This window comes from Camelina sativa, chromosome 6, assembly GCF_030686135.1.
Source record: "Camelina sativa cultivar CO46 ecotype springtype chromosome 6, ASM3068613v1".
Classification (NCBI taxonomy): domain Eukaryota; kingdom Viridiplantae; phylum Streptophyta; class Magnoliopsida; order Brassicales; family Brassicaceae; genus Camelina; species Camelina sativa.
The window spans coordinates 4,039,030-4,062,495 of record NC_141885.1 but is presented as its reverse complement, the minus strand read 5'-3'; the positions used below and the strand labels follow the sequence as shown (position 1 = coordinate 4,062,495).

Here is a 23,466-nt window from a genome sequence, read left to right as displayed (position 1 = left end):
ATTAATAGAATCACGGGGTGACATAACTCATTCTCAATTGACATTTTAATTTTTTTTTTTAAATTATTAGATGTTCACAGTTCTTAACATGTCAATGGGGCTAATTCAATCGAATGATTGAAGAACCATTGTTACATTAATAGATGAATGTGAATCTACCCCTTGCCGATTGATATTTTACAACACTACATAAATTAGATAACACTATAATTCAACATTCTATTAGATTCACTCGTTCAATACTATTTTAAAAAAATCATTCTAGAAATTTTCATTAACATATGTATAGAGGATTTTAAGAATTCTTCTATACTAAAGGACTTGATGAGCATTCTTGTAGTATCGGTTAATCCTGTGAAATTTCTTGAGTCTTGAGACGTCAGGTGGAGGCTGAGGGTAGATTTTGTAAAACTTGATGCTTTGAAAGGTTTGCCCTATCATCTTGGCTCATATCATCTATAGCTTGCATTCGAGCAGCTGTTGCATCTTGCCTTGCTTTTTTGGCTTCTTGAACCTGCTCTTTGACAAATTCTTTGAATTCATCCTATTGTTCCGGATACTTCTTCAGCTTCAATCAAGTTATCAACAAATTCCTCAAGTCTAACAAACCTCAAGTCGAATTCACATACAACTGGCGGCTCAGATGGGAACAGTAATTGCACCTCACTAGTCCGTTCGTGTTCATCTTCCCTGAATAGGTCATAGAAATAACGAAGGCAGTAGTTGAACTTTCAAAACACGCTCGTCCTTGAGATGTCTTAGATCACTTCTCCTTTGACTACAGACCAGGATAAAGATTTGAGACTTTAACCAACCAATTTGTCGTGATCTTTCTTCAAAGGGAATATAAGGAACCCAGTCCATTTTCATCTGCTTCATTGGTATGATGTCTTCCACTGCACTTTGAATTGATTCGACTGTTATCTTATCTGAAGGCGGAAAGAGTGATTCGACAGCAATAGCTGTCAAGACAAGGACAGCCTTGTTTACGTCTTTGTAGAGGAGGTTGTCCATTGACGAAAACATAATTAAACGTTATTCCCATAGAGCATTCCTCCTTCCTCCAATGCCTCTTCAAGATGTTTGAAATCCCAATTGTGTTCATAAATTGCATCTAACAGTTTCCACTCAATCCTCTGATAGAGTTGCATATGAGAGAATAGGCTCATAAGGCCCATGGGCCCTTAATGTCTCCCCAAAACCTAGGTTATGAGGAGAGGAACCCATGAGCACTTATATATTACTACTCTCTCCCCTATCTCTACCGATATGGGATCTTATCAATACCCCGCCCATCGAGTAGCGACGTCTCGGCGCTAGCGGCTTCGGGTCATACAGGCGGCCTTCACATCAGCCCATACCCGCACCCGCACCCATACTAGCCATACCGAGCCGGCAGGTCGGACCAATTGATAGAGTTGCATATGAGAGAATGCCCTCATAAAGCCCATGGGCCCTTAATGTCTCCCCAAAACCTAGGTTATGAGGAGAGGAACCCATGAGCACTTAATATATTACTACTCTCTCCCCTATCTCTACCGATGTGGGATCTTATCATCCCCATTGGAAACACAGCCTTCCACAAATCTTGCAAATTACGTTTCTCCTCAAAGTAGTCTGGTTTGGTTGCTTGGGCTTTCTTAGCTCCCGGAGCCTGTTTCTTCTCATCTTTACTCTCAATCTCCTTCTTCGTTATCCTATTTCGTTTACCCCCACTCTTCTTCTTATTCTCATTCATTCTCTCGGCCGTATCGTTCTCCTGCCCCTGATACTGAGAAGGAGAAGCATCTTCCTTCATTGAGAAATCAGTTTTCAGTGGTTCTTTCTCTTTCTTTTTTCTCTCTCCGTCTTCTTCATCTACCTTCTGATGGGGTCGAAGTGGAGGGAAGATCTCCTGCGTCGATGCCTCTAAAGACGCAGCCATCACCTCATCGTTCTGAATCTCCGCAACAGCATAAGTGACCTGCTTCCGACCCAATCGTTTTCTTTGCTCCTTTCCTCATTGCACCAAACGAGAGTAGAGGTGAGTCGTCAAAGTAGGAACACCGAAAGCAAAGAGAATTAGAGTTGAAAAGACCTAAGATATTTATCCAAAGAAGTAGTTTCTTAAAACCCAAGGAATCGACTTTTTTTTGTAAGAGAGCACCAGGGAAAACAGAGAAATTGGAAACGGACACATCAACATTTTTTTTTAGAAGAGAAGTTGAGACTTGGTTTTGTCTCTTTCCCGGTCAATTTCCAGCGATGGAACCATTTTTCGGTTTGACATCGGATAGAATAGTAAACAAGTTAAATCAAGGTCGGTTTACGGTTGACTCGGTTTAATTTAATTAGATTTTAAAAATAATTTTAATTATCGGTTTGGTTAAGTTGAATTTTGATTTGCATTAATTTTTAAACCAGATTTAGTTTGGTTCATTTTAATTTAAATTTGATTATTCGGTTTTGGTATTGTGTAAGTTGATTTTTTTTATTAAGTGGGAGATTTGAATATAGTTTTAAAGACTTTAAATGTTACTTAGTAGAATATGTTGTTATTAGATTAAAATTTTGTTAAACTCTGTTAAAGTTTAGTGGTATTAATTTGTGATTTATAAAAAGTCATTTAAAATCTTAACAAATTTAGATGATTAGAATTAGACTTTTATAAAGTTAATAAAAGTTAAGTGTTATTCAATTAAAACAAAAGACTCTAGCATTGTTAATGAAATCAATTATTTTGTTATTGGTTCATGGTTTTATACACTTTTCACAAAATAAAGTCATGCAAAATATCAAAAAAATGCAAAAATTGTTTGGAGTACTTTACAAAATTTTAGAAAATTAATCAGTAAAACTATAGAATATTCTCTAGAAATTCTTAAAAATATTTCACTTATTCACTTTTGATGATTTTGTCAAAGTCTTAAAAAAAAATTATAAATTAGAATTCAATAACACATTTTTTTTTCGTAAATTGAATTTACTTTCAGTTGATATAAATGCTTGGTTTAAATCAGTTAAACCCGGTAAAGGTTAAGCTTCCGGTTTAGTTTTATTTGTTTAGCCAAATCAATAAAGAAGCCCAATCAAAGTTCAAACTTTGGTCTGTTTACCAAACTCTGCCAATTTCTTCGCTAAAGCCCAATCAGACTATTGTGTGATCTCTCTTCAAAACAGAGGATTTGTTAAAATCTGTTTATCTAGTCCCGTGTATTAAGACTTAAGAGAGACCTTAACACATTGACATTAGTAGTAATGCGGTTCGAGAGAGAGATTACAAAGTGGAATTAATTATGAAGACACTCTATATAAAATCTCTGGCAGAATTTGTTCACTGTTTCTTTTTCTCATCTTGATGAAAGTGGTTAATTATGTAAAGAATTACTTTAAATAAACACTAATCAAATAATGCATTCGATCGCAAGTTCATGTTTCTGATGTAACTATCAAGGAATAAGGACAAAATCGAAGATAGAAACTTCATATTGTTATCGTGGTCGGTCGGCGGGGAAGGCCATGTGATATTTGTTCTTTTTAGTCCATGAATATGTATGATTGGTAACTTCCACCACAACCATACAAGTACCACCAGATACACTGTGCAAGTGTGTTATACATTTAGACGTTACAAATCTATATATATATATATAAAGTTGTCTTTTCTATCTTCTCCTTCCTCCACCTCAATCACTTTTTATTTCAATTTTAAAAAATTAATCCATATCATTAAGGAAACATAAAATCTAAAATTAATGCATCAATTAATTCACTCATTTTATAATATTTTTATGATTATTAAAAATAACAATTTACAATTTAAAAATATAAACCCAAAACGAAATGAAAAAATATATATCAAAGTAAAATATGAATAAAGATTACATAAATATAAAATTATATATTTTTATCATAATATATAATAATTGTGTAAATATTTGTAAAATAACTAGAAACAGGAGAAAAATAAAGCAATCATATATTTAATAGAACAACAATTACTTTCAATAGTTACAACTATTAGGGTAAAGAAAATAAGAGTTTAAAAAAAACACAGAAATTTAAAAGTTTTTAAATCAAGAAATTATTCAATTCTTGGTGTTAAATTATAAATTCATGTTATCGATTTAAAGTCACATTATTATTTTCAATTATAGTATAATATAATTAGTAATATAACTTTAAGACTATGTTTGTTAATGTTAGAACGATTTGCTGCATGTTGTTATTTAAAATTATAAATAATATAAATAATTAAAGTAGTTTGAGTGATCTGTGTTATTTATCGTTTTCAAAATGGTAAAATTTGTTAAACAAAGTTATTTCCAAAAAAAAATAAGAGAAAATATTATTCAAGTGCTCAAAAATTAAAATCATATATATATTTAAGAGAAATGTATAAGGTTACTTGAAATAAAAAAAAAATTAACGAAAACTTATTCTGAACATCATAAATACGAAAAACAAATAGTAAAAATATACTTACAAGAAATTGGTGAAATCCATTTGTAATAAAAATAATTACAAATGTAGTGGTAGATTGTAGAATTTTAATTAAAATTTAAAAAGTATTATATTTTTGGATAAATACAAATAAAAAAAAGTTAGAATAATCTTATGAGTTTGTAGATTTAGGAAAAAATAAAACAAAAGAACATTATATAGAAACATAGTAGACTATATACATATTTTAAAGTAGAAAAATTTGATATACCTAAACATAACTTTTCTTTTGTCAAACAATACTATTTTGATGTTATAATGTGAGATTTATGGATAGAAACGAGCCCAACTATAAAATTTATTAATCGGAAGCAAAATTTACGTGTAATATAACACTGTCAAATAAACTTTATGACAAAGAGTGGGTATATTCCCTAAGAGTTTTTTTACGTCTATGTTATTAAGTAATGATCACTCAACCGATAAAAAAAGTATTGGAAGATGAAAAAATATAAAAATAGTTTTGATATGTCTTCATAATCAGTATAATATAAGTGAGATAATAAAATGTGAAAAAAGTAGATGCAAGAGATGACGAGTGTATACTGGAAAATAAAGAAAGAATTAATTGTGAAAATATTAAAAAATATGTATAACTTATATATTGCTTAATAAAAAAGTTTTGACATCAATATTGATTTATATTTTTTATATTGAACAATTATAATTATATTCAAATAAATAAAAATGAGAATTTTTGTTAGAAATGCCTTTTTTGAGATATCCCTTTTCAAAAGTACATTTTTTGAACATTTTTATTTTTGACCTCTTTTACACAATAAATTAATTTTGAATTTTTTTAGTTTTGGGTTCTCTATTTTATATTTAGAGTATAGTTTTTAGAAGTTAAGATTTAGTATTTGGAGTTTAGGATTTAGAATTTTGTCATTTTATAAAAGGGGTACTTTTGAAAAGCGATATTAGAAAAATGTATTTTAAAAAATCCTCCTAAAACAGTTATAGTTTCGCGCGTGCGCGGGTCATAAATTTTCCATATATTGTTTTCCAAAATTTATGTTTCTTTTATATATATATATATATATATATATATATGATTTTCCTTGTATTAATATATTTGTGTAGAAAATAATATAATTTTAAAATGTTAATTAATAAAAATGTAAAAAATGTTAATAAATAACATGTTGACTCTCTATTGATTGTTTTTAAAATCCTATGTGGAGAAAGAAGTTTCTACTTTTATCAATTTACAGTTACTTAGGAATGGACCGTTACGTCAACTTAAAATATATTTTCTTTTCTTTCTTGGTTTATACAACTGTCGTCGAAGCATAAAAAAAAAAAGGGAAAATCTTTACTACTTGGCAAAAAAAGAAAGGAAATATTTCTTCGAATAAAATGGAACTCTCTTACTATCGATGACCAATATTTCTATATTCATTCTTCTTTATTCATTTAAGAAGTGTAAAACTCTCTTAACTAACTCTGTTGTTATCTAAAACTTTGTTTTTTTTTTACTTTAGGAAAGAATGAAGATTAGATTTTGCAAACCATTCTTCTCACGTATTTTCAGGCGTCGTCAACCTACATCCACTGTTTATCCCACTTCCACCATGTCTTTTCTATCACCATCACCGACTACTACTTCCACCATTGGCAACACTACAACTAGGGGAATGCTTAGATCTCGATCAGAAGATAACGTAAAGAAACTTGGGGACTGTATGGACAACATGAACGAAGACGTGTCCAAATTATTCATAGAATTTCAACATGATCTAGGTGTTCTCAACAAATACTTCAGCACTAGCAAATCTGTTTCTCATCTCTGCGAGTCTCTCAAGACATGCTGTCCATAAATTGATTATAAATTGATTAGAGAGCAGAGAAGAAGGACTATAAATTGATTGATGAAGCTCTAAGCGATTCGATACACCATATCTGATTTTTTTTTTTTTTTTGAGTTCCTTTCTTTGGATGTTTGTGCATTGTCTTGACTATTGAGCCGAAAACACACATAACCCATGCCATCATTGTTTTCTTTAAAGATTCCATTTGTTATTGTTATTGTATTTTGATTTTTTAAAAAACTTTCGAGTTACAAACTTTTATTTTACATCGCATCATAAGATTTGGGTTATTGTATTATAAGTTTAATGTACCCTATAAATATGTTTGTGTAGTCTTCTATTTCAAGAACACATAAAGAGTACTCTCCCAAAACTATTATCTAAATCTATCACTATCTCAACTCACATAAACTTTGGATCAAAACCTTCTAAACGAAATACCTCTAAAGCAAAATATCACAACAATATTAGATCGTTGGTATTCTAGATAATATGGTTACAACTTACAACATTTCAATATATGGCTGGCTTATCCTTCTTAAAATATTATCCCAAGAAGTACAAACTTGTCACCAAACAATAAAGGAAACACACAAACATTGGAAAATTTTGGTGTTTAGTATGCGTGTGTATATAGTTTATATATATATATATATATATACACTATAGAAAGTTGAGAATTCCATAAAGATGACCACTCCTGAAAAGATTATTATATAGAATTACTCATTATCACTTCATTTTGTTAGTGGTCACGGAAAGAGAAATCTGATGACAATATATAATTGGATTCATAAACATCATAAATGCGTTTATCAATATAAAAACCCAATAATTACAAGTTTGCTTAACGCGAGAGTCGGCAAAACAAAACAAAAATTTTGGCGTATATATGCAGCAATCAATCTAAACGTATTGTCAATCGCCGGAAATTATTATTTTATGTGCTAAATTTGAATGTTAAAACAAAATATTTGGCATCCAGTAATCAATTATACAAACTCCAATGATAACACAATACCGTTGTTAACTAATTATTAACTCGATTTAGTGAAAACATTTTGATTGTTAACTGGATTTAGTTCTTCCAAGATTGACTCTATGATATAGTGCTTTGGATTATAAAGAAAAGCAGTAAAGATATGATGTGAACTTATGTGAACCTTTGCTCTGATAATTACAAGTTGAATTCTTTTAATTACAATAGGAGTAGGTTTTTTCTCAAAAACCGAAAATAATTGAAACCAAAATTTTCATTTATCTTCTTCATCCACAGTAAGGAACCTTTTATAAAATGAGTTTGAAAAGAAGAAAAAAAAATCACTTTTTTCGAACTAGGTTAAAAAGTTAAAAGTAGTTTAGTGTAAATATTATAAATTGTGTAACGTAGTTTGAGATAATGAAGCTGATACGAAATTTTAAATTTCATTTACTATATACATAGTATTGGCATAGTATGTCTCCATTGTCCACCATTCACAACTTGGCTGAAATAAATTTACCATGAAATCATATGGAGTCGGTTTATGGCTATCCAATAGATATCCTAAAGAGACATAGTGTCCTTTTGGAGATTAAAATGTTTAAATGAGTGACACAGTCGTGATCAACGTTTTCAAACTTTCTATTGATCTCTGAAAAAATAGTAGTACTAATTAAAAGTTGAAACTGTGAATTAGTCAAAGGGTAGTTTATTTTCCGGTCACCTAATCATGCCAATCTTTATTTCATTTAATAGATAGAAAAGGTAGAAAACTACTTACATATTTAATTAGAAATTAAATTTCATGTCACTATACACACATTCATGGATCAAACATTATCTTAATCCTTTTACAAAAACTAAATGATACTAATTTTTTAAGCAAAGATATTTCATAAGTATATAAAAATCATACATGCAAAAAAAAATCTATGAATGGATCTAGGCCCGGAACCATTTAATAATTAAAAAAAAAAAACAAAAACAAAAATCTATTGCTCGGTGGTGTTGTCTCTTATATTTTTAAGGAGTCATATATTATTTTTTCTAATATTCCCACGAAATATTGTGATTTTTATTTGTGGCAAGAATTGTTCTAATTATATCATTAGATAAACTTCAACATGCTTTTCATTCTTCAATGTTATAAACAGTAGAGAGTTAGTGAGAGTTGTTAACAGTTGACAGCTTAATAATTTTACCAAAACATACGGTCAAAGTTCAATACGAATGACATTAAAGAAAATACTACGTATACCTTATCAGATTAAAATTTCGTATTCGTTATACTTTATTTTTCATTTTTAATTTTGTATTCGTTATACTTAACTATTCAAACAATATTAAGAAAATCGATAATTTCATACCCCAGCTAAAGGGGTATGTTCGGTTCCTACACTATGTTTAACATTGTGCAAATCCATACATTAAGTTTAATAAAATTCAAATTCACTGCCCTAACTCGTTAAAAGGTGTTATTACATACATAATCCGTAATGGTGTTAAGAAACCGTTAACAACTGCTTATGTGGACGCCACCTATGAAACGACGTCGTTTTGAAAAGCAAAAAAATAACTTTTTGGTTGTTAAAACAATGTCGTCTCTTCTTTCTTCCTTTTTTCTTAGTTTTCTTTTTTTCTTCTTCTTTCCCGATTTGGGGATTTAACCCAAAACCCTAAAAAAAAATTCGAAAAGATAAAGGTGCTAAAAGTAATTTAAAATCCCCAAATCAATTGAACAAAAAAAGAAAGACGATTATGGAATTTCGAAACGGGGTAGTGGTAATGAGCAGAGAGAGACGATTGTGCTTCCTCATTGCGATTACAATCATTGTCTTATTGTAATGGAGCTTTTACAAATCGGGAAAGAAGGAGGAAGAAAAGAGGAATTATGTATCTAGAATTATAAATCCCAACTAGAATTTAACCCGCGGTACACCGCGAGACAATATTTTTAATTTTAAAAATTAAAAATTATATTATATTTATTTGCTATTTTATTATTGTTTTATTAATTTAAAAATATAAAATTTTACACGTATTTGATATAAGTATTCAAAGTATAGGATTTTGTATTGTTTTCAAGGTTTTAACCCGTGTGGTATATGTATAGTTTAGTAATACATTTATCTCCTTGTACACATCTAAAAGTGTTTAAAAAAAAATCCACTTAACTCCCTATATTGGATTAATGCCAACCCATCACACCAAAATCAAAATAAATTTTTGCGCAAAAAAAATAATCTAAAGAAGTTTTTTATCAAGTTTAATTATGTTAATTGTTTTACCAAATTAGCATACTTATATAGTTTATAATTTTTCTATGTCAATATATATAGTTTATGATAATTAATAGAATTTTAATTTTTTTGGTAATTCCTCAAAAAATAAAAAATAAACCAAATTATATGGGGTTTTTTAACATATTTAATGTGACATTTATAATTGGATTTTCGGTTTAGGAAATTTATTAATGTTAATATAATTATGGATATTGTAAACTTTTGTTATGGAAAATCTGTTATATATCATTTAAATTAGAGAGATTATAGCATCTATAAAAATAGTTTTGGAGATTTAATGGGTTAAAAACTTTAATGGATAGAGTTGTTTTTGGAAAAATCGGAATGTATAGATGTTGTTAAGATTTTATGGCAATAAAAGTAACAAATGTTGGTCAATTTAAGAAAGTTTAGTATTTGAGTTTCTCTGCAATGTTATTTATGGAATTGTTTTAGGGGTTAATGTTGTAAAAAAAAAATAATTAAAACTTAAAGGGCATAAACCAAAATGTACTTCAAAAATGTTAATATAGATATTAATAATTTTAGAAACTTTCCATGTCTTGTAACATCATTAACAGAGAAATTAAAATCTTTTCTTGTATGGAATTATCAAAACATGGTAAAGAAATTAAATTTTCCGCGTCATGAAATTTTGGGTCATTGGGTTAATTAAGTTATAAGTAGAAACAAAATATGTTTGTACAATGCAAATATGACACTGAGATAACGATTCATACATCTCCTGATTGAAAATCCGATTCATACATCTCCTGATTTTCCAGCGACGACGATGATGACTTATCCTCCTCCGCCACCGTCTGAAGCAAGTTTCTATCCACCACTATCGTCAATTGAACATTCGCCGTCGTCTCAGCTGCCGTCTCAGCCGCCGTCAATTGAACATCCACCATTATCTGGCACAGCCAATCAATATTTACCCGCCGCCTCCGTCACCCTCCGCCTCGAACATATATCTTCCCCTGTATTATAGTACTTCTCCGCCGAAGCATCAATCATATCTATTATGTTTAATTTTTTTTTAGGGTTTTGGGTTCAATCCCAAAATCGGGAAAGAAGGAGAAAGTAAAGAAAGTAAGAATAGATGAAGAAAGAAGAAACGACGTCGTATTAACTAAAAGAAGTTATTTTTTGTTTCTCAAAACGATGTCGTTTCATATATGGCGTCCACGTAAGCAGCCGTTAACGGTCTATTAACACTGTTACGGTTTATGTATGTAATAACACCTTTTAACGAGTTGGGACAGTAAAATTGAATTTTATTGAAATTAATGTATGAATTTACACAATGTTAAACATGATGTAGGAATCGAACATTCCCCTAAACTAAGCTGGGGTATAAAATTACTGATTTTCTAACAATATTATCCGTAAACCACAGTATACAAGATATGTGATTCTAAAATTTGACTTTTGATCTGAATTCGTGAATGTTTGGATTTGGGAAGACGGGATTTTAGCGACTAATCGTTTTATTTATCCATCACCATGATCAATCAAACTGCCTGACATGACATGCCGACTAAAACCGGATAAAAATCTGAACCGACCAATCATCATTGGAAACTTGGTAAACATCCGGTCCGGTATAACCAACCAAATTGTATAGTCCAGGATCCAAGGTAGATTAATGAATACGTAATCACACACTAATTAATCAAAGATATTTATTTTACGAGAAGAGTGTCACGTGGCGAATCCCAGGAAAAATAAATAAAAAGTCACTCACTCGTAATCGTATTGTATTGTCCCACCATGATCTATCTATCGCACGATAACTACGTGTAGAGGATCGGAGAGTAGTAGTACTAGTATATGTACAAATTGTATAATACAATACAAGACACTGAAACGATACCGTATTTCGAACACGAAAACTGAGTGGGCACCGTGTACGTGTGGGACCCACTTCTCTCCTTCTCCCCGACGAAACACAGAATTAAGTCTCTCTCTCTCTCTATCTCTCTCTCTCAATTGTCTTTGATCGTAATAATTTCTCAATCAAAATCTCCCTTTCTCTTTCTCTATATCTCTAAAAAAGGTTTTTAGAATTAATTCTTTTATTTATATATAAAATCTCTGAATAATAATATGCTTATGAATGGGTTCGTCTTCTTCCTCGCTTAACAAGTCTCCGATTAGAGCTGATAGTATGGTAACCCCTGAATCTCCCATGACTAACACAAACGACAACGTTTCCATCACGACTCCTCTTTCTCCCAAGAAAACAACTTTTGGTAATTTATTTGTTTTCATAGATCAATTCATCATCTTCTCTCTATGTTTGATCTTCTTATTCATTTTTGAAATTATTTCTTATTCGTTGGTATCGTAAAATGATTAGTTCATCATGATATTGAATCTGACTAGAGAGGATGTAGGGTTTCATTTGTCAGACTTTTATACTAATATTTTTTTTGTTTATAATTTGATTAATATATTTTTTTATATATATATTCAACTCTCAGAATCGCCGAGGAAGAGTACTTCAATTCCGGCGGTTTCTCCGACGACGACGATGAATAATAATAATAATAATCAAACTCCGGTCAAATCTCGGTGGTCTTTTTCTTCATCTAAGAAAAGCTTTGGTAATTTAATTTACTTCCAAAAAGAAACAAAAAAAGTATCTCTTTCTTTTTTTTTTTCTTTAAAAATTATTTCCTCATATGGGTTTTTTCTCTTTTATTATTTCACCATTTTTAGATGATTGGTTCCTTTTTCTCTTTTTTGTTATTTTAATTGGTTTGATACTTTGATCTAATTTTACTCACATCACTTATCTGTTAGAGCATAAATGTTTCGATATATACTTTGCTGTTTTTTGTTTCTATGAATATTATTGGCATGTGAAAGAAGATTCGGTGAATAATGTTATTCCATTACTGGTTTCTTCTATATCAAAAATTTTGATTTGCTTCCTGTATACAACATAGCAGCGATAGGACTTTTTAGGTTCTTTCTTATCTGATAAGATCAGAGATATCGATAATTTGATTTTCTTCCATTAATAAAAGATTTTATACAGTTGACAAAAAAAAGAAAGATTTTATGCCATTAACTAAAACTTTTCCGTGATCATATCGATTTTTTTTATATTTTGTTTTCTATTTTTACAACAGGGGGAAAAAAAAAGTGAAAGAGGACTGTTTTGGTGAATTGTGATTTAGTATAAAAAGCTGTCTACTTTAATAACTGTGACCCAGATCTGAAAAACTGTGCTTATAAAGTATTTGCTAATCAGTCTTCTTGATCTGAGGGGTTTCATTGTTTTTCACGCTTTAATTTGAACCGGTTTTCGAAAAAAAAATTACCCGGGAACTTTTGAGGATTGAATTTAAATTTTCGAGTTCCTCCCTTTTTTTCTTTTCTTTTTAGGCAATGCTCATCATTTTCCTCATGTTACATCTCCTCTGTTTTTGATTACAAGCTGCCTTGTAGTTGTATTCTTTATCAGTTTTGGTCTTATTCTATCTTATTGAGTCAAAAGGTTTGAAATACACTTTGTGAACAATTTACATACACTTATCATGCTTGTTCTAAAGTTTTGATCTGTATTTTCTTTGATATGTTCCGCAGGAAGTAGAGATGAAACCTTTTTCGATTCGCAGCCATGGCTACAATCTGACTCTGACGATGATTTCCACAGCGTAAATGGCGGTAAAATAATTGATATTTTTGTTAGGTTCTTGTATGATAATAGATGCTATATGTGTTTAAGTCAAGATTCAAAATCTTGATTTGTTTATACTTTTAACTACTCAGATTTCACTCCATCGCGTGGAAACACTCCTAAAGGAAGCTTCTCTGATAGGCCACCACGTTTTGCATTCCACGAGAAGAAGCCTTCCCGAGGCTCGTCTTCTTCAGCGCCACTTCCAAGGAGGAAGAAGCTTGGTGAGCTTTTCAGAGATAGTATAAGAGAAGAACGAGAGGAAAGCTCTGAAGGCGGCGGTTCATCATCAGCTATTAGCACTCCTTATCTCTCAGGTGCTAACTCTGGCGAATTCAGCAACGGGTCCGTCGAGAAGGAAGAGAAGAAGAAGTCTAACTGGCAGCATCATCGTTGTCTTCCTGGTTTCTCTTCGTGTGGTGGAAGTTTCATGGAGAGGAGAAAGAAGATGAGCTCTGAAACTCCTCCGGTTGTTGCTTTGAAATGAGAGATCATGTAGAGAAATCCTGAAACTTGGGAAATGTTTTGTATATGAAAGAATGATAAAGAGAGAGATACAGAGCTCTCAGAGTTAAAAAGAAAAAAGCTCTGGTGAAGTTTACAGACTACTCTACTTTGCTATGATGATAACTTGATAAGAGAATGAATCAATAGGTGGAAGAGATTATATAAAAACAGAGAAGAAAATGAGATGCTTGTTTGGATCTTGGCTTATGAAATTTTGTCATTCTTGAATACTATTCACCACTAAGCATGTACATTTCAGTAGTTTAATTATGCGGTAAATAGCTTATAATTGTTTTATTTTTTCCATTACATTCATAAATGAGACAATTTTGTTCATGTACTATTATTAGTCTACAACATCTAATTAGTTCGTGAACTAAAGCATTCTTTTAAGTCTCAATCAAACCCTCAATAGTCAAACACAATACTTAATACAATTTATTTCCTTTCATCATATTAAATTATGTATTAGGAAAAAATGTGATGTGAGTATAAGAATTCATCTTACCAAAAAAAAAACCAACTCGTTTTTTAAAACTTAGATGTATATTACGGAATTTTCTTTTATGTCACATTCGGCGATTAATTCAACAATTTAGTTGTGTAAGTTTTATTTCATTTTCCGCGATTCCATAATCCCGCATTTACTAATAAGAGCCTCAATCGAATTGATGGACCAAAGAAAGAATATAGAGGAAGTAGAAGCTTTTTTGGTGATAGTTAGTTAACAAAGTAGCTCTTTTGCCAAACCAGGTGGGTTTTGAAACTTGCTTGTTGTAGGTTGTTTGTCTTCTTAACTTATTCGGCAATTCTGATGCAAACATGTTACTTGAATACACACACACACAAACAAAATAAACAAAACGGAACATATTACTAATTAAAGATTCTACAACCACCGAAGATCTTGACTTCAATTCAACTCCAAGCTTTGTTATCTTCTTTTGTCTCTTTTCTTCCTAACTTTGATCTCTTACGCAACTTAAGTCCATGCATTCCCCTATATATACACGAGCTAGCAGCAAAGCTTAACTTTAAGTATATCAAAACCAAGTTACAATCCCACTAAGACCAATGAAAATGCAAGCAGTTCTTGTTATCCTGGTTTTCTCCGGTTTAGTATCGGTTCAGACTACGCTAGCAGCGCAACATGTGATCGGAGGTAGCCAAGGCTGGGAACAATCCGTTGATTTTGATTCTTGGTCTTCCGATCAATCTTTCAAAGTCGGCGACCAACTTGGTACGTTTCTCTCTAATCTCAATATCCAAATCAAAACCGACCCGGTTTAATGCTAACTGAACCGTTTTTTTTTTTGTGTCTTGTAGTTTTTAAGTATTCAGGACTACACAGCGTTGTGGAGCTAGGAAGCGAAACGGCATACAAGAGTTGTGACCTGGGAACACCAGTCAATTCCTTGAGCTCTGGAAACGACGTCGTTAAGCTTTCTAAAACCGGTACTCGCTATTTCGCTTGTGGAACCGTTGGCCATTGCGAGCAAGGCATGAAGATTAAAGTCAACGTTGTCTCTTCTGACTCAAAATCATCTTCCTCTCCGGGTTCGGGTTCGGATTCAGGGTCAGGATCGGGTTCGGAATCTGGTTCGGGTCATGGATTACGTGCTTCCGTTGGATACATTTTCGTTGTTGGATCTTTGGTTATTGGTCTTATTTGGGCTTACTGATGATTTAGGGCTTTCGTAAATGTATCGAATATATTCGTGGGGAGAGAATAAATATTTTTGGAATTATTAATTTGTATTTGTATTAATTCGTATTTTTGTTGTATTTTGATTTTACATCATTATGTTATGTAGTTCGGATATCTGCACTTCTGATCTTATTCTATACTATATGTACAACCTTGTTTTTCACGTTTCTCTCACCATCTTGTCCACTTGATTGGTCCGGTTGGAATATTCTTTATTATGCCTTCTCATTTAACCAATCATTTTTTATTTATTTTTTTGTTATCAGCAAGACAGCAACATTATCAATTTAAATTATATTTTGGTTATTTTTCTTATAACAGTAATATGATCGCAATTAACGTTTGTAATTTATAAAATACATTATCAACTTTAATTTAAAATAATACACACTAGATGGACTTGTTTGCAAAAGTCTTTGTTAACCCTAATTTAAAATGGGATGGGAAATATATTTTAAAGTTAGTATTTAATCTGAGTTTCTCCAAAAAAAAAAAAAAAATTATTTAAAAAAGACGGAGGGAGCGAGAGAGAGGACAAGTGGGTTTGCTGAATTGTGCAGAAATCGTCGTCGTCACTGATCACTTACGAATCCTTCTTTATTTTATTTTTTTCCTAATTCGTCTTCTTCTTCTTCTTCTTCTTCTTCTTCTTCTTCGGAGACCAAATCGGGATTTTATTCGCCGAGGAATCAAAAATGCCGGAAGATTCAACGTCGATTGACTATGTCATGGAGAAGGCATCGGGGCCTCACTTCTCCGGTCTTCGCCTCGACGGTCTTCTCTCTTCTCCGTCGAAATCATCCGTCTCTTCTCCTTCTCACTTCCGTTTGAGTAATTCTTCTTTTTCCGCTACCGACGATCCCGCCGCTCCTCATCAGCCCTTCGTTATCGGTGAGTGATGTTTCGATTTCTCCTTTCCTCTCTCGCGCTTAATTCTCTTCCTTATTGAACCGTTGAAGTTTCTCAAATTCCGATCGTCGTGTATTGTCTCTCAATTTCATGAAATTGGCGTTTCTATAGGGTTTTTTTTATCTTAGGGTTTTAGCTTGTAGGAACATTTGTGCTTCCTAGATTAGAGATACCTTGTTCAATTTCTAGGGCTTAATCTTGTTTTCTGTTGACTTGTGTAGGAGTTACTGGTGGTACCGCTTCTGGTAAGACGACGGTGTGTGACATGATAATCCAGCAACTTCATGATCATCGCATTGTTCTAGTTAACCAGGTTAGATTCTGTAGCTAGTCCCTGTTCTCAGTTCTTCTGAGTTTTTTTTGTGTGTGGTACTACTCTGATGCTGTTTTGTTGATTAGGATTCCTTTTACCGTGGTCTGACATCTGAAGAACTGGAGCATGTACAAGAATACAATTTCGATCATCCTGGTAGATTGTTCTTTTGATTTGGGAACATTGATTGATATACCTGAGGAAGTTTTGGTGTAATTTTAACGTCTGTTGTTTTTCGTTTTCTCTAGATGCCTTTGATACTGAGCAGCTTTTGCATTGCGTTAACACACTCAAGAGTGGGCAACCCTATCAGATTCCAATTTACGACTTCAAGACCCACCAACGTAAATTAGATGCGTTCCGTCAGGTGCATAATCCTCTGTGCTATTTTCTAAGATGTGTCTCTATTTATTTTACCTCCTTATATGGTTCCTGCGGTTTTATGGGTTTAGAATCTAAGTTCATGTGACTGAATCTTATCATAGTTTGTTAAATCAATCAGTTGGGACCTTTTTCAGGTCAATGCTTGTGATGTCATTATTTTGGAAGGGATTCTAGTTTTCCATGACTCACGAGTTCGGGACCTGATGAATATGAAAATCTTCGTTGACACAGGTTAACTACTTGCAGTATATTGTCTCTCCTTCTTTTTGATTGTACTTAAATTAATCTTATTTGTTCTGCACAACTATGAATGATATAGTGACATTTTTATGTTGTGCTAGAAGTTTTCCACTTCCTGTTCTGTAGCTGATGGTGCCTTTGATGGATTAACTCACTTTCACCATTTTATCACTTGTTGACCATTAAAGACTGAATGAATGCCTTTGAAGCTATATAGTTAGGAAACTTTGAATCTATTCGTAATGTTAATAATCCTCTTTGAATTTAACATTAAATTCAAAAAAAAAAAAAAATTCCTCTTTGAAGTCATTGTGGCTATTTATTGCTTTCAGATGCTGATGTGAGGCTTGCTCGTAGAATCAGGCGTGACACGGTTGAGAGGGGTAGGGATGTTGATTCTGTGCTTGAACAGGTTAGTCTTTGTTTCAAGTGTTACTGTAAAAAAATTTCACCAAGTTTCACCTATCTAAGTTAGTGCTCTAATGTGTGCATACGAGACTAGGAATTAGAAACCTATGTTTTTTGTGCAATACAGAACAACTCAATGTCCCTCCTGTTGTTCAAGCGACTCTTGCTTAATTCTGCTTTTTGAACTGTTGTGCTATATAACAGTGTTGTTTTCTGAGCTTCCTTTATTTTTTCAACTTCTCTTGTTTTGAGGGTGCTCTTGTTTTTAACTTCTATATAACAGTATGCAAAGTTTGTGAAACCCGCGTTTGATGATTTTGTCCTCCCGTCAAAGAAATATGCTGATGTGATCATTCCCCGAGGAGGTGACAATCACGTTGCAGTTGATTTGATTGTGCAACATATCCACACAAAACTTGGGCAACATGATCTCTGCAAAATCTACCCAAATGTTTTTGTTATCGAATCAACATTTCAGGTACATTCCACATTTTCCAACTGTTTGATGCTTGATTCAGACGGTAAGGTTTAAAACCATCTTCTCACCCTACGATAATTGCAGATAAGAGGCATGCATACACTTATTCGAGAGAAGGACATATCAAAACATGACTTTGTGTTTTACTCAGATCGCCTCATTCGTTTGGTACTCTTTTATTTCCTGTCATCCCTTTCAATGCTACTCAGCTTCCAAGCTTTGTCATTTCAATTGTTGATGGCTTTATTCCAGGTTGTGGAGCATGGTCTTGGCCATTTGCCATTCACTGAGAAACAAGTGGTTACTCCAACAGGTATAAGAGGAGAATGGCTTGAGCTGTAACTATAGTATATAATTATAAATCAAAGTGAAAACCTCATGCTTTGGCATTTACTGATTGATTGCGTCCATACAATTATAGTGGCTTGAGCTGTAACTATAGTTTATAATTATTATTTATGGTAGTCATGGTGTCTGAACATATTGATAAACTAGTTCATGAGATCCTATAAGTCTTATCACATTGATCTAGAAAGATTGTTTGTGCCTTGTGGAAATATAGTGAAGACCTCGTATGCTTTGGCATTTACTGATTGATTGCTTCCACACAATACTAATTTCTTATCTCTTACAAATCAGGATCTGTGTATAGCGGCGTTGATTTCTGCAAGAAACTTTGTGGGGTCTCAGTCATTAGAAGGTGAGCGTCCAAAGGTATTATGTGTTTTAAAGTTCTTAATAGATGGAGACTGGAGCTGTTTAGTTTTCCAATTTTTTCAAGATACGGAATGTGCGTACCATTGAAAGCATACATTGTTTGTTTGCTCATGTTCTGAGTGAGTGACTTTTTTTATTTTTTTTTCTCTTGCCTAAAATTATCTGTTTGGTACGCTTTGTTAGTGGTGAAAGCATGGAAAACGCATTACGCGCGTGTTGTAAAGGTATTAAGATAGGGAAGATTCTCATTCATCGTGATGGCGACAATGGAATGCAGGTTTTCTTCTTTCTTTTTACTTCTTTAACAATTTACAAAGATCATGTCTCTTTTTCAAACTCAGAAACTTATAAAATTTCTTGCGGCATATGACTTAGCTTATATACGAGAAGCTTCCAAGTGATATCTCCGAGCGACATGTCCTGCTTCTTGATCCTGTTTTAGGCACAGGTAGCTTCACTTGTTTTTCTCTTCCTGCTTTGGGATCTTGTAAGTGTATTTTCTCTGAAACTTTCCATTGGATATATCTTGAAGGTAACTCTGCAAATCAGGCGATAGAACTACTCATACAGAAAGGAGTACCTGAATCCCACATTATATTCCTCAATCTCATCTCAGTAAGTGTTAGATTAACCAAAGATACTTAATAACATAACTTGTTGTCTCAGTCGCACACTCACAACTGATTCCGCATCGTGCAGGCTCCAGAGGGAATCCATTGCGTGTGCAAACGCTTTCCAAAGTTGAAGATTGTGACGTCAGAAATAGATCAGTGTCTGAACGAAGAGTTCAGGGTCATACCAGGCTTGGGTGAGTTTGGTGATCGGTACTTTGGAACTGACGAGTAGCAGTACCAAAGTGTTTGTCAATGGCTTATTGTGTTTGTGTGTAAAAAGAAGTGTTCGTCTTTCTCCTAAAAGATTCTTCACGGGCTTTGTTTTCTAATTTTTTTTCCTCTGCTGGGAAGCTTCTCGCTTACTAGTGACTAGTTTCTAGAAAATCGGAAAACCACTTCAAGATTCTTGGTTTAATCGATGCATTACGATTCGTTTTTTCTAAAACTTTTATGCATCACTGATTCGTTAATACTTTCTTTGTGATTGAACAAATTCTAGTGATTTTTGGTCAAAATTACTTTTACCATTTACAATAGCATCGCTTTGTTACCTAGATGAACTAAGACCATTTCATAAAGTTCTAATATTGGTTTTGTAATCTCAAAAATATGAAAGCTCGAATGAGATCAAGGATTTAAGCAACATCTCAAAAATACAACCGGATTAATCGGGTCGGTTTGATCAGGGTCGGGTCTAATTAATTTGGTTGGATACAAAAGCCGGGCAGAGATATTTATGGACTTTATCCATTCCCGCCACGGAGTAAATCCTTCGCCGGCGACAGTGAAGCAGCAGCAGCAACGATGCATTCGTCGAGCATTTTCTCGTTCAGCTCTCGTTATCCAATCATAACCTGCCGCGTTTCACCTCCATCTTCGCCTCCCGTCGTCGCATCTCTTCCTCTCCCGCCGCCAACAAGCTCCTCCGACTCACTAGCTTGCTCCCTCCAATGTCCTCATTTCCAATCGTACGCTCCTCTTCGCCGATAAATCTTTCATCTCTCAAAATATTGTGATAATTGATTCGATTCCGTCTCTCTCTGGATTGTTTCAGGTGCTCAGGTTGTACGCAGGAGTTCAATCTCCATCGTCCAGCTGTCGTCGACGAAGCTTCAGGCTTCTTCAAGCGTTACGGCGTCGAAGATTTCACTTTCGATAGTTGTAGACTGGTTAATTTCACTTCTTCTTCCTCATCCTATTTTTCTAATTTCTCGTGGCTTTGGTTTCTGGTGATAAGATTTTGGATCTTATTGCAGTGGGGATGGAGATGCCGAGCAAAATTGGCCGTTCGTGGCTCTTCAGATAATGCATTGATTGGATTGTACCAAGAAGGAACTCACACCGTTGTTGATATTCCTGAATGCAAATGTAATTTTTATTTACGCTGGAATAAAGTTCTTGACATAGACTTTGTGGTTGTGATTGAGGTTGAGTTCTAATTTTTTTTTGCAGCTCATCATCCTAATATTAATGCTGCAATTGAGTTGTTGAGAGAAGGTAGTAGTAGCAGTCCTTATGTTTTTTGTGATTCAAAAGATTGATATTTGGTTGTGTTTGCCATTTGATTGGGGTTTTTTTTTTGCTATGGTTTAAGGTATTAAGGTGTTTGATGTTATGCCATTTGATGAGGATCAGGGGACTGGGGACTTACGATATGTTCAGGTGATAAATATTTGAGTATATATGGCTATTTTCCTCTACAATATAGTGCAGTGTGGTGATGAGTTTTTTTTTTTTTTTTTTTTCCTTCTATAGATGGCTGTTACTACGCACAGTACAAATCTTCGTGCTCCCGAGAGATACAAAAATGGTTGAACATTTATCTTTGGTTTTGTTTCTTTTGCACAGTGATATGATGCATTTAGAGTAGTTTCTGAGTTTAGATATTGGTTTCAGGAAAAGTGCAGGTGTCATTGGTTTGGAACTCGAGAAATGAGAGATCTCATAATGCAGATAAGTTGCAAGCATTGTCCAGCGTGAGTTTTTTTTTAAAGTCATGGTTCCGTTGGCTTGCTTCATTCATTTTTTTCTGCAATTTATCACTTAAATAGTTCTCATTTGCAGTACTTGTGGAGAAAGGGTGGACCCAACAGCAAGTTTCACCTGATCCATTCTGTGTGGGCTAACTTTCAGACATCAACCAACAATGTGAGTCAGAGAACAAGAATTCTCATATGCTATGGCTAAATATTCATGGAATATTAGTGTTAGCTTATAGTCATTGTTCTGGCCGCATTATGTGTACTAGAAAATTTCTGCCTGAAAGTGTTCCTTTCTCTTTTGTTCAGTTGTCTAACTTGATTATTCCCTTTGTCTTAGATAATCTTTGGAAACAGATGGAGGCATCTTTTAGGTGAGAGAGATTTCTGGGAACATGTAGGAGGGATTGACATATCCTTGGATCCTTCCAGTTTTGGCCAGGCAAATACACGGGTGAGCATATGCAGATAATGAGTTAAAGTTTATGAGCCGGGAGTTGATCAGCACATTTGATTTGCTAGTTTGAGTGCATTTTCCTATCGACTGTAGTCATTTCTATATGATTCCTAATGTTTCAAATGTTTGTGTCAGGCTTTTGATAGCTTACTTTGGAAACTGCATAAGTATGTTCCTGGTGGATCATCTGTTGCCGATCTATATGCAGGAGCTGGAGTGATTGGATTGTCGTTAGCTACATCGAGGAAATGCAGGCAAGAACATGGATTGTTCACATCTATCCTTTATCTAAGAAGACTCTATTTATATATATAGGCCTTGTTCGTTTATTCATTTTGATGAGAACTTTGACCCCAACTTTATACTTTACCCTGATTTCAGTTCTGTCAAATGCATTGAGGTTAACAAAGAAGCAAGGCTGTCTTTTGAGAAAACAATCCAGCGACTACCTAACTCATTGAATTGCAGCATCAGTTGGCATCATGCAGATGCTTCAGTTGTAAGTAGTGTTTGCTTTTAGCAAAAAAAATTTCAATTTTCTAGGACTTTTTCTAACATTTTCAGTGATGTGTTTTACCTTGTATTCAAAATGCTACAGAATCCCCTTTCATGGATTATAGGGTCAGATGTAGTCGTTGTGGATCCTCCTAGGAGAGGTTTGGATGCTTCTCTCCGTCAGATGTTGGAGTCTGTCCCCTCCATTGAGAAAAGAATGAGGTCTTCATCACCAAGGTTGATAATTAGTTCCGAATAAAGTTTTGGATTTGTGCCTTAATACCATCATTTATACCCTATCATCAAAACTCCAAAGGTAGATTTTTATGGGTCTGTTAATATTTTCTTATTTCAGTTCAAGCTCGAATGCAAAAGAGGAGAAGAGGCCATGGATTTTAAGAGCAAAGGAACTTTCAATTCAAGCTGGCAACAAGCTGATCGCCGAGGAGAATAATACACTACCGCAAAGACTCATATATATAAGCTGTGGTTGGGAAAGCTTTAAGGAGGTACTAGTGTCACACTGATGTTATCTCTATACTAATGGCATATAAGTCGTTAACAACTGCTGCCAGTTTAGTTCATTCTATCTTCTAAATAATTGATTAGGATTGCAAGTCGTTATTATCTAGCAGAGCGTGGGAGTTGGAAAAAGCCCATGGCTTCAACTTCTTTCCCGGAACCGATAGGTATCAGTTCATAGAAACATTTACTGTTCTTGCATTTTATATTGCAAAAATATCATCCATGCTAATTTTACCATTGGGTTTTCAGCATTGAAGTTTTGGCTGTCTTCAAAAGAAGGGTTGCTATCAAGAAAAAGAAGAAATCGGGTATTAAAAAGGTGGGAATAAAGAAAGTGCGTGCGCCTAAGTAGAATCACAGGACTCATATTAGTTAATATCTGTAATTTTAGAACTTCAAAAGTTTAGAAGACCATCTAATGGATGAGAAAACAGTTTTGCTTTGTTCCTTTTGATAAGTAGATATGGTTGTCTCTTTTTTT

At 33.5% G+C, this 23,466-nt stretch overlaps 3 protein-coding genes, 1 non-coding gene and 1 pseudogene across 8 annotated transcripts; 4 read left to right on the top strand and 1 right to left on the bottom strand.

Moving 5' to 3' along the window:
• Nucleotides 1-134: 134 nt before the first annotated feature.
• Nucleotides 135-10,471, bottom strand: LOC104698677 (protein HEAT INTOLERANT 4 pseudogene; annotated as a pseudogene).
• An 896-nt stretch (nucleotides 10,472-11,367) lies between these two features.
• Nucleotides 11,368-13,926, top strand: LOC104790370 (uncharacterized protein At3g27210). 2 transcript variants are annotated; one of them, XM_010516109.2, is made up of 4 exons: nucleotides 11,368-11,815; nucleotides 12,047-12,169; nucleotides 13,158-13,238; nucleotides 13,344-13,926. In XM_010516109.2, exons 1-4 carry the CDS (start codon nucleotides 11,680-11,682, stop codon nucleotides 13,736-13,738), a joined length of 735 nt encoding a protein of 244 aa, XP_010514411.1. In that variant the 5' UTR covers nucleotides 11,368-11,679; the 3' UTR covers nucleotides 13,739-13,926. The 2 variants fall into 2 exon arrangements, with proteins under 2 accessions (XP_010514411.1, XP_010514412.1); XM_010516110.2 differs by lacking the exon at nucleotides 12,047-12,169 and having other exon boundaries at nucleotides 11,478-11,815.
• Nucleotides 13,927-14,667: 741 nt separating this feature from the next.
• On the top strand, nucleotides 14,668-15,629 carry LOC104790369 (mavicyanin). The gene is made up of 2 exons (XM_010516108.3): nucleotides 14,668-14,998; nucleotides 15,085-15,629. The coding sequence occupies exons 1-2, from the start codon at nucleotides 14,833-14,835 to the stop codon at nucleotides 15,438-15,440; spliced, it is 522 nt and encodes a 173-aa protein (XP_010514410.1). The 5' UTR covers nucleotides 14,668-14,832; the 3' UTR covers nucleotides 15,441-15,629.
• A 288-nt stretch (nucleotides 15,630-15,917) lies between these two features.
• Nucleotides 15,918-19,974, top strand: LOC104790368 (uridine/cytidine kinase UKL1, chloroplastic). Of its 4 annotated transcripts, none has more exons than XM_010516105.3 (14): nucleotides 15,918-16,357; nucleotides 16,597-16,688; nucleotides 16,775-16,844; nucleotides 16,937-17,055; nucleotides 17,207-17,303; nucleotides 17,645-17,724; nucleotides 18,004-18,198; nucleotides 18,283-18,366; nucleotides 18,451-18,511; nucleotides 18,838-18,898; nucleotides 19,099-19,192; nucleotides 19,291-19,363; nucleotides 19,448-19,530; nucleotides 19,615-19,974. In XM_010516105.3, exons 1-14 carry the CDS (start codon nucleotides 16,162-16,164, stop codon nucleotides 19,759-19,761), a joined length of 1,452 nt encoding a protein of 483 aa, XP_010514407.1. In that variant the 5' UTR covers nucleotides 15,918-16,161; the 3' UTR covers nucleotides 19,762-19,974. The 4 variants fall into 4 exon arrangements, 2 of the variants coding, with proteins under 2 accessions (XP_010514407.1, XP_087311957.1); XR_015560372.1 differs by having other exon boundaries at nucleotides 15,929-16,191; nucleotides 16,363-16,688; nucleotides 18,838-18,912; XM_087455831.1 differs by having other exon boundaries at nucleotides 15,929-16,191; nucleotides 16,363-16,688.
• Nucleotides 19,975-20,238: 264 nt separating this feature from the next.
• Nucleotides 20,239-23,459, top strand: LOC104790366 (uncharacterized). Its single transcript, XR_015560370.1, has 15 exons — nucleotides 20,239-20,497; nucleotides 20,584-20,698; nucleotides 20,786-20,897; nucleotides 20,982-21,026; nucleotides 21,124-21,191; nucleotides 21,285-21,339; nucleotides 21,426-21,505; nucleotides 21,594-21,677; nucleotides 21,849-21,962; nucleotides 22,101-22,219; nucleotides 22,347-22,464; nucleotides 22,564-22,697; nucleotides 22,816-22,969; nucleotides 23,070-23,149; nucleotides 23,235-23,459. It is a non-coding gene; the product is annotated as an uncharacterized LOC104790366 (transcript).
• Nucleotides 23,460-23,466: the final 7 nt, after the last annotated feature.

Bases quoted from the DNA above. Each gene is read 5' to 3' on its own strand.
- LOC104790370 (XM_010516109.2), top strand. From the start codon at position 11,680: ATGGGTTCGTCTTCTTCCTCGCTTAACAAGTCTCCGATTAGAGCTGAT. The intron at 12,170-13,157 runs GTAATTTAATTT...TATGTTCCGCAG, and splicing joins TTCATCTAAGAAAAGCTTTG to GAAGTAGAGATGAAACCTTT. The intron at 13,239-13,343 runs GTAAAATAATTG...TTAACTACTCAG, and splicing joins TTTCCACAGCGTAAATGGCG to ATTTCACTCCATCGCGTGGA.
- LOC104790369 (XM_010516108.3), top strand. From the start codon at position 14,833: ATGAAAATGCAAGCAGTTCTTGTTATCCTGGTTTTCTCCGGTTTAGTA. The intron at 14,999-15,084 runs GTACGTTTCTCT...TGTGTCTTGTAG, and splicing joins CAAAGTCGGCGACCAACTTG to TTTTTAAGTATTCAGGACTA.
- LOC104790368 (XM_010516105.3), top strand. From the start codon at position 16,162: ATGCCGGAAGATTCAACGTCGATTGACTATGTCATGGAGAAGGCATCG. The intron at 17,056-17,206 runs GTGCATAATCCT...GACCTTTTTCAG, and splicing joins AATTAGATGCGTTCCGTCAG to GTCAATGCTTGTGATGTCAT. The intron at 17,304-17,644 runs GTTAACTACTTG...TATTGCTTTCAG, and splicing joins GAAAATCTTCGTTGACACAG to ATGCTGATGTGAGGCTTGCT.